Below are 10599 nucleotides of genomic sequence, written 5' to 3' on the forward strand. Positions count from 1 at the left end.
CTCAACAAAGCCAGTTCTAAGAACTCTCTGTGGTCTTGTTGGAACCCTCAATCCCGCAGACTCAACAGGACTAGCCTGTATATTCCCACCCTACCCGGTCACACAGGATTAAGATTGCTCACCTGGGCCTGTGCACAGACTTATATGATCAATCGTTCCTGCGAGTGGTTTCTCTCCTGCCCCCATTGGCTGTTTCTGCTCCCGGCTTTGGTCTCCCTTTGGGTCCTTTCTCGTCGGAGGAGAGCCGCTCCCAGGCTGGGCCGAGGGCCGCTGAAAATTTCAGCGGGACGTCCTGCCAGTCAGTCCAGGCCAAGGGAGGGTCCTCCTCGTTCGGAGAGGAAATCCCGGACGAGCCCCCCAAACTGTGTGGGATATTGACTCCCTCTCGATTGAAATCAGAGTCCGAGTCAGAAGCAGAAAGAGTCTTCATTCTTTCTCATGAGAAAGGGCACCACCCCCATCGCTTAAGCAGCATCAGCCAGGGAGTGCACCTGTTGTTTTTGCGAAGCAGAGTTTTGTAGCCCTAACACTTATCCCCCTCCTACCGACTAACCGCTTTTTCCACTGGCTGGATACTTGGGGCATACAGTCTAGAGTGCAGTCTAGAGATATGTGAAACAAAGAAGAAGAAGAAGAGGTCTGGGACCAGTTTTAGCTGGTTCAGGAGTCTTCCTTCACCTTTAGTTCCTTAACTGATTGGTTGGTTCCCCCCCTCCATATTTGGCCTTGGCTTAGCGGGCCTTGGCGTAGCTGGCCTTGGCAGTTTCTATGGATCTGCAGGGGCTTAACCCCTTCCTGATTCCTCGCAGAAACCTGAGGTAAACTTCGCTGTATGTCATCTCTCACAACCCTTACAAATCTGTTTTAAATATTGCAGTAAAAAACCCTCTGTGCTGCATTTTTGCGACTTGATTTTTTTTGTGGTTGTTGGACCTGACACTACTCAGGGATTACCCAGCCCCATCTCATGTGACAGATCCAGTCAGCACAAAGTAGGGAAGGCTCGCCAGTGAGATCAGAGGTCTGACTCCAGCACAGTGAAACCTCTTAATAGAGAAGCAGCGTGAGTTAGGGGAAAGAGCACAGGCTCCGGAGTTAGAGGTCGTGGGGTCTAATCCCAGCTCCACCACTTATCAGCTGTGTGACTTCCAACAAGTCACTTAACTTCTCTGTCTCTCAGTTACCCCATCTGTAAAATGGAGATTAAGACTGTGAGCCTTACGTGGGACAACCGGATCACCTTGTACCTACTCCAGTGCTTAGAACAGTGCTTGGCACATAGTAAGCTCTTAACAAATACCATAAATATTATTATTAATAGCACCTATCCCAGCCATCAGAGTGTCAGCTATTTCACAGTAAGCATCAAATTGGATCTCTTCCAGAGAGTGATCAAGTGTGTTCAGAGCAGGCACCAGGAATCTTCAACTGGTCACTCTCCAATGTCTTCTTCCCCATTGCTTTCAAACATGCATTTGGCTTACTGGAAAGAGCACGGGCTTGGGAGTCAGAGGTCGTGGGTTCTAACTCTGGCTCAGCTACTTGTCAGCTGTGTGACTTGGGGCAAGTCACTTAACTTCTCTGTGCCTCAATTACCTTATCTGTAAAATGGGGATTAAGACTGTGAGCCCATGTTGACAACCTGATTACCTTTTATCTACTCCAGCCCTTAGAACAGTGCTTGACCCATAGTAAGCACTTAACAAATACCATAAGTATTATAATTATTATTATTATATTTGGGACAAAAATCCCCTCTGCCTATTTCAGAAGGGCAAGCCATCCACCGGTTTGGGGAGGTTGTCAGAGACCTCCCCATTTCTTAAGGGCCTTCTGGATGAACTCATGCAAGTGGTCTACAGTTCCAAATGCAGGTCCCAGGGATTCCATTCTCCTGTTCTCTCCTGATTGTTCCGAAGTTGACTGCCAAGTACACCAATGATGCTATCACTTCTTGTGAGGTGTAACATAATGAACACAAAGACCAGAGCTTGCTCCACATCAGGTGCTTTTAATCACTGGTGGGGTTTAAACACATGCTTTCCTTTGCATAAGCCCAGCCTTGACTGACACAGGTAACTCACCTTGGCCCCCCCATAGATGCTCCCACTGCAGCAAACCCTCATTTGTTCCCGTGATGTCCTTCAGATTCTGTGGTTTCTCACTGGCAGTTGAGGATTACGGTGGAGTCCCTTGTTTTCCAGTGGTCCCCGATCAACACTCTTAGTCCCTCATCCAACACTCCTCATTTATCACTCTTAATCTCTCCATCAGGGTCTGTTGATTTTGTCCTCGCGGCCTGATCCACCATCATAAATCCATATGGCCTCAGGGGGAGGTGCTGCTGGGCGCGCTAAAACACCTTTGGTGTTGGGTTGTATGTGTGTGATGAGCATCACAGATGAAAAAGGTTTGGGGAGGGGAGAAGAGGGATGGCTTAAGCAGGTCAGAGCCCCCTCTCTGAACGGTGGAGCCACCTTGGACTGCTGGGGAAACAAGGTGGCTTGAATCTGCTTCCTCACACCATGGCAGAGCTCCACCCAGACCGCGGTTTGCTGCCAAGGAGGGGAAGGAGGATTGAGGAAAAATCACCTTGGGGGAGGGGGGGCTCCCCACTGTCCTGGGGACTGTGCTTATCACAAGCAAGATTTATGAGACCCTGCCTATAGACGTTTATCCATTTCAAAGTGGGAGGTTCACGGCTAATCTCTGGGGGGAATAGGCCCAAGAAGAAGGGAAGAATGAGCAATGTAAGCACCGAGTGGAATTTTCAGTGTTACAAATTAAGAAACCATTAAACATTATTGAAATCTTAGGTCTTTTCAGGGCTGGAAGTGAAGGTCTTGGTGTCAGGGAGACACATGGACCTGGCATCTTTGCGAGTGAGAGGGAGCATTTTGTCTGCCAGCTTCCTGTAGTCAGACCTCCATGACCCCTTTGCCTTCAGAAAGACTCCTTGTCTTCCATGTAAGGCTGGAGGCACCGATAGGGGTTCAAGGATTGGAGAGCAGTTAAAAGAAGCGCCCCCACCAACCTGTGTTTTAAGAATAGCACAACTAGATAGTTTTAGGACCCAGCAGAGACTCCTAGAGGCTCCAGATGTTCCTACAGTGACTGGGATTTAGAACTGAGAACAACAGGTAACATCCAACCTGTTATTCATTTTTGTATCTGTTTCTTCTGCCACTAGACTGCAAGCTCTTTGGCATAGATCATGTCTACTAATTCTATCGAACTCTCCCCAGCACTTATAACAGTGCTCTGCCCCCTGTATATATTCATTAAATTGTACTGATTGATGAGTAGACTGTAAACTTTCCTCTCTACACTGTAAGTTGGTTATAGGCACAGACCATGTTCTTGCACTATGCTCTCCCAAACAATTAGTACAGTGCCCTGCACATAGTGAGCGCTCAATGAATACCACTGATTGACTTATTGAGCATGGGTGAGAGTAGTGCTGCATTCCCATTGCCCCTAGGGTGTACCTCCAATGTAATGATAATAATAATGTTAGCATTTGTTAAGCACTTACTATGTGCCAAGATCTATTCTAAGCACTGGGGTAGATACAAGGTAATCAGGTTGTCCCACGTAGGGCTCACAGTCTTCATCCCCATTTTACAGATGAGGTAATTGAGACATAGAGAAGTTAAATGACTTGCTCAGAGTCACACAGCTGACAAGTGGCAGAGCCAGGATTAGAACCCATGACCTCTGATCCCAAGCCCGGGTTCTTGCCACTGAGCCACACTGCTTCTCATGTAGAGTCCCTCATTAAAAGCTATTGGAAAAATGAAAAATCTGGAGAACACTGAGATTAGGGCTGTAATGGCAATGGACATCGAGTAACATCATTGAGATTCCCAGGAATTATTTCACAAAGACTGACAGATATATTGGCACTAAAGAAGTGTAGGAGTCTAACTCTGGGGAGGAGCACAGACTGGAGAGCAATCTCTTAAGGGATGACAGCACCTCCTCTTTTGATCAGAAGTGTGAGATAAGTGCTGGAGTAATGAGAAGTGGGAAGCTGGGAGGATGTGTTGTTCCAAGATTTACAGTCCTGTATTTGAGAAAACTCCATGAGTTCAAGGATATAATTTGTAGTCTTTTTGCATGTAGTTCATAGAGAACATGTATTTAGTACAATGGAAGTGGAAGTGATGGAAAAATCAGCTTGAAAAAGGAGTTTTGGGAATAAGGCTGAAATTAAAAATTGATAGAATATAAATACTGAATAAAGCTCAAAATTGAATGGGAAGGATGGAAGTTATAAAATCTATCAACACTGATGGAGAGCCAGGGATTTCAAATAAACTATTTGGAATAGAACAGAGTATCACAGAGCCAGATACAAACCGATTCCAATATAGATCCTTCTCCCAAGCAAATGGTCTAAATTCCTTTGCTATGCAAATATCAAAAATCCTTTGATAAGAAGATTAAAACAGGTAACAGAAAGCAGTAGCCGTAGATGTAGGGTACAGGAGACATTTACTGTGGATTCAAGGGGATAGCTGATGGATTCTTAAGTTGCAATATTAGATGGAAAACTCGTCACTCTTATATAAGTTGACTGATTCTCTCAGTATAAGAGGATCCATCTTTTAATGCACTGAAAGATCCTCTGGGTTAATATTCCACTAGGTTGTGATGATGACCTCTTAGCAGAGGCATTTCTCTAAAACCTCCTTATATGTTTAACATCTGCTGAGGGTTTGGGGTGCAGACAGGGGAGAATTCCAGAGAAAGGAGCTCTCGACCACCAAACCATCCAAACACTTTTTAGCTTATTTTTTTTTTTAAGTATTGCTACCAATAGCTGCCAAAGAAACTTTAGCTGAGGGAATAGAAGAAATTCTAAGATTCTTCAGCTAATAACCTCTTCCCATGAGACCAGTTTCATTGAAGGTCACCAGAAATATCCTCTCATGGATACTCTTCTGTTGAAAAGTTAGAATTTAAAAGGGGTAGGACAAGGAAGAAGAGGATGAGGAAGAGGTGGAGGTGGAAGAGGTGGAAGAGTAGAAAAAGAAAAAAGAGAAGAAAGGGAAGGAAGAGGAAGAGACAGAATTGGATGAAGCGGAGAAGCCAAGGGAGGAGGAACATAGAAGCAGGATTAGAAGGAGTAACAGGAGGAGAAGAAGGGGAAGGAGAAGATGAAAGGGGAGGAGAAGAGAAGGAAGAGGAAGATGAGAAGGAGAAAAGGAGATGAGAAGGAGGAGGACTACATGATGATGGGGAGCAGGAAGAGAAAACGAGGAGAAAAAAAACAAGAAGGAGGCAAAGGATAAAAAAAGAAGAGAAGGAAAAGGAAGTGGAGGAAGAAACTCATTTAATTTTGGATATTATGATGGTGATGGTCATGACAATTTCTTGTATCACCTAGAAAGAGCTTTTGCAGAGAGAATAGATGAAATAAAGCAATGGAAGAGAGTAGGGCAGAACATTACAGGGAACAGAATGGTATGTGCAAGTCTTCCCTTCTTAAATGAGAACTGACTCTGCTCCTGAGCTTTGGTATGACTGATAAAGCACCACATAGCCATCTTTCTGGAGTACATTGCCTTTATTTACCAGTAATAAAAAGGTCTCTGGAAACATAGTTAAGATAAAATTCAATCTGGGAAAAGAGAGACAGAGAGACTCCACACTCCATTTATTTTATTTTACTTGCTGGAGATCCCGGCTCTTCTCACTTTATGGGGCAGGGTAGGTCACACACATTGGGATGACTGACTCTCAGAACCTGTTTCTTCCTTCTGCCCAGGATCTTCACAAAAGGTCTGAGGTCTGAAGGCACATGGCCTTTTCTTCATTTCTTGGATTCATATTAGGAGATGGGCATCTTACGGTCTTAGAGGACACATTGGCGTTTGGAGAGTTTGGAGATACGGGGATCACTGATGATCAGCACCAAGGGGCAGAGGAAGGCATAACATGACCCCAGAAATAATGTAGGATCAAAATAACTCAAATCATTATCCTTGATAAATGCCAAAGCAAGTGTAATGCCGCTATTGATGAAATAAAAGGAAACAAAGCAGGAGACCAGAAGTAGGATGGTCTGGGTGGCTCTGGATGCCGGGGAGGGAGAGAGACTGGTGCTGTGAATGTGCTGCACTTGCTTGCTGTGTTTATCTAGTATGATCACCATATAGCCACTGGAGCAGCTCATAAGAAGGACAAAGAAAACATCTCGGAGAGTCTTGGCAGTTAGGAATGAGATATTATTTAACTTCTTTAAATAATGCATACTGATACAAGTTTTCCTACTGTGATCTTTGAGTGAGTCAGTGACATTTTTGATAATGGCAATGGATTTGATTATATTCATTTCTACCAATAGGTTGAGGCTCCAGAATAGAACAAAGGCAAAGGGAATATATTTAGAGGCTCGGTGTTTGAACTGGTCCCATCTGGAGTTGCTGGGGCTGATGGTGATGGCCTGGAACACGCTCAGGAGGGAGGTGGTACAGATGGAAAGGCCTCTGGCTACTCTCCTAATGTAAAGGACTATCTGGCACCCAACAACATCCAGGGTACTCTCCCACCTGAAGGCCATAACCATCCCAGGGACAGCCTGAGTGAGAAGTGTCAGTGTGTTGACCACAGTCAGGTGGCCAAAGATCAAATCTGTGGTCTTCTTGGATTGGGGCTGAGAGATGAAGAGACCAAGATACAGCATGAGCAGTACTGAGTTCCCCAATAGACCAATCCCAGTCTGAGCAAGGAAGAGCACTGTGAAGACCAGGTCACTCAAAAGCATTTTCTTGATTTCTTCAGAATTACAAAGCAAAGAACACCTAAAAGAGGAACAAGAATAACACATCCATGGTAAATCCTCAAATTATAGAATTTGAAATATCAATGGAAGTGGTCAGATAATCCAGGTTTAGAATGAGGACCAAATTTTTAGTCTCCCTGCACAGGTAAGCCTTTCTGTAGAATGACTTCTGCTGATTGATTGTACTTTTAGTGTGCACATGCTTGTGCCACAATCCTGCCCTCCATCTTCCCGGGGGTGGGCAAAATGTTTTCCATTGTAATCTACTCTGTAATATTGTAATCTACTTTGTATTACCTTGTACTATAAGGACTTTGAGAAATATTGTTTAAAATACTCCTAAATGTCCTTAAAATCTGCAGTGAAATTTTGAATTCTGCAGTTGACACTTCCAGGTGGCAAAATGACTTTTCTATGTGCTTCTATAACAGAACCCCAATGACATGGCTAGGCTTAAAAGAGTAGATAAGCTTCAGTGTGAACAAATAGCAAATAATAATACATCTAGGTAAAGATAATCCCAATTGTTACCTACATGATGGTTGACTTTGAGTGATCTCAGTAATTTGATCTCCAAGTCATGAACCTCAACTAAATGCTAACTATACTAAGAAGGAGATGGGATAATTTTAAAAGGTGACAATTTTGCCACCATCTAATGGTATGGAATGCTGGCTTCAGGAACAGTAGGTTTATTTCTGGTCACTGTTTCTTAGATTTGGAAGCCCCTTCTGCTCTTTATTCTGCAAAGCTCTGCAAGGTAGCTCCCACTGAAGCCTGAAGATGGTAGTCTAAAATTCTATTTGGAAAATCCAACTAGCTCTCCTTTAACTCTGTAAAACGTATATAAAGTACACTGCCTGTCCTGTGCAGGACAGGGACTCTTTCCAATTTCATAACCTTGTACCTACCCTGGCACTTCACACAGAATAGGGACTCAATAAATGTTACAGTCACTGTCATCATCAACTCAAGAAAAACATTCTTGTAAAACCTCACGTCTAGGAAAACTTGAGCTGTAGTATTCACCCTTTTAGATGACATTTGAATGTGCTCTTGAAATTTCTACTGAGAATTCAGTATGCCAACCCAAACAGGAATGGGTTTTCAAAAGAACATTTCCTAATTCCTTAAACATAGTCAACCAAAATGTGTACAGAAAGCGTATCTTTTGGCATCACTGAGTATACAGGGAATTCATTGCCACAGGGTGATGTCCAGGACACGAATAGCAGTCAGTTCATGAAAGGTGTGCATTAATAAATGGCTGAGGGGACATGTTATCAATTATTGGTAATTAGAGGATAAATTACAGATGTAGAGAAAATGGTGTAGAGAGAGAGCAAAAGATATTACGTAATTATTATTAACCATATTGGAGAGTAAAGCAAATACTAAATGAAAGCCAATAGAGAAATTTGTTCACAACAAAGAATTAGTCATAAGAGATTCATATACAGCTCAAAATTACACTAAAGCTGTGTGACTGTTCTAAGATTATTTTTGCTTCAAACATTGAAAATACTGCTGTAAAGAGTACTGTCAATATGCCAGGACAGAATACATGTAAGAGTAAAACTGCACAGTTTATTGTTTGCAAAGGGATTAGTATGACATTTTGGGGATTTAACACTGGGACAATTAAATAAGTGTGTAATTTACAAAGTTAGTGTAAATGTTGAAGATGAATAAGAAGGGATTTGAACTTATATAAAAGCTATACATTTGAATTCAAGTAAAATAACTTGGCAGTAATGCATGCTAAAAAGAATTTGGGGAAAAACCAAAAAGTATAGTGTAACAAATGATAAATGTAAGGAATTATAGAACAAGGGAACAGACTTATAAAATAGTCTATTAATTGACTGTGGAGAAAAAATGCACATCACTTATAGTTGGTTTGAAGTAAACAAAACAAAACATTAAATTAAAGCATGAGTGTTTTCACCGGATGGCAGAAAACAATCCTTTGTCCTTCATGCAGCACTCCCATTGTACCTAAGAGCTAGCCATTCAGCTTCCAGAGGCCTCACTACTCACTGAACAGTTTCTACCTCCTTGTGTCATAAATAATGAATCCTCACTTCCCCAACCTGGCTGCTTCACACACATTTATTGACTCTTAATCGACTCCTTGCCTTCTGGGGCTCAAGGGTGGGAGTGAAGGGCAGGTAGAAGTGTACAATTTGCTCTGGGGCTTTCTGGGATTAGATTCTAGAACTTCTGGATTTGGCATTTCGTAGCCCTCATAGCTACCTCTTCAATGATAAATTTAGCTCTGGAAGAGTGTTGCTTCACATGAGGATAAAACAGAAAAGAGATAGCTCTACAGGAGAAATAGAAACACAACTACTACCAGGTGATAAGAATAAAACAAATGACTTGTAATGCCTAGTTCATAGAAAAAAATAACTTCCCAGACCATAAATGGAAATATAAAATTCATTGCCTGTAAAAGGGGGAAAATATGTGTGATAATTTCAATACAAAGGTAAATGATTTTCATTGGCAGTAATAGTCTATGAGGTCTGGAAACAAAAGAGGATAAAATAGAGGAGACACACTGGTGGCAGAGAAGGAGAAAGAAAAAGAGAGAAAGAAGACGGCAGGGATGAAATGCAGCAAAGAAGAAGAAAAAATAAAATTCAGTAATCCAGAATAGAAAAACTAGAATTGAGAGTAAGGGTGATTGAATGCTATCAAATCTGGGGGGTATAATTTCACCATTTCATAAAACTACTGCATGGAACTAAATTATTCCTCTGGGGAAAGAGATAATGGTAATATAAGAAAGTGAGAAGTGCATACTAAGAGACAGGGACATGACCCTAATCAGTTTGTAGGTGATTGATTTGGGGCAGGGGATATTCACAGATCGAAGTTATTAGGGCAGAGCTAAATCCTTTGAAAAGCACAATGCCTCTTGAGAAGCAACCTGGTTCAGGGGTTACAGCACAGCACCTCATAGAGGAAAAGGGAAGATTAGATTTAGATAAATTAATCAATGGTATTTCTTGAGGTCTTACTATGTGCAGAGCACTGTACTGAAGATTTGGGAGAGTACAATACAGCTGAATTAGCAGACACATTCCTTGCTATAATGAGCTTACTAATGGTACAGCGGCAGGGCTGGGGGACACTTGTAGCATTTGAGAGGGAGATGGTCGTTATTTCCTCCTCTGAAGAAGTTATAGCCCTGTTCTGTAGAATATTAAAATTGATTCATCATCAATAGTATTTATTGTGCACTTACTGTATGCAGAACACTGCATTAAGTGTTTGAGAGAGTTCAATACATTGGAGTTGGTAGACACGTTCCCACTCAGCCACTCTTCATTTTCCCATTCCCTTCTACCTACTCTTTAATGATCCTTAACTCAAATCCCCAACAGCAGTCAGGGAGGATGGAGTAGAGTGCAAGATGTTGGCTATCAGGAACATTAATTGAGGAACTGGACAACAGGTGCCAGTTGAAAGGCCCTGTGTAAAAAGATTCCATTTTTGAAATATCTCCTCTTAGGAAGGCTCTTTGAGAACCTGCTGCAGCCCCCAAGGCAAACAGCAGATATGGAAGAGATGCTGAGAACTCAGCTGAATCCAGAGACTATTCAGGGATCTTTCCCATTGTATCATCATAGCCTCAGCATCCAGAGATTCTGACCCCAACTCAAACCTGTCTCCAATTCTTCCCACTCCCCAACTTTCATCAAAGCCGATCAGTCACTTTAGTTGTTCTATGCTTCTCCAGTCTTATGCAGTGAAGGACTGATCTTGTCTTGGTCTGGAGGGGCACGGCCAGCACAGCAGTT

The 10599-nt window shown here is 42.5% G+C and overlaps 1 protein-coding gene across 1 annotated transcript; it reads right to left on the minus strand.

The window, feature by feature from the left end:
- Positions 1 to 5860: 5860 nt before the first annotated feature.
- On the minus strand, positions 5861 to 6772 carry ORNANAV1R3052 (vomeronasal 1 receptor ornAnaV1R3052). Its single transcript, NM_001253444.2, has one exon. The coding sequence runs from the start codon at positions 6770 to 6772 to the stop codon at positions 5861 to 5863; it is 912 nt and encodes a 303-aa protein (NP_001240373.1).
- Between the last annotated feature and the right edge of the window lie 3827 nt (positions 6773 to 10599).

This window comes from Ornithorhynchus anatinus, chromosome 19 (assembly GCF_004115215.2).
Source record: "Ornithorhynchus anatinus isolate Pmale09 chromosome 19, mOrnAna1.pri.v4, whole genome shotgun sequence".
NCBI classification, from domain to species: domain Eukaryota; kingdom Metazoa; phylum Chordata; class Mammalia; order Monotremata; family Ornithorhynchidae; genus Ornithorhynchus; species Ornithorhynchus anatinus.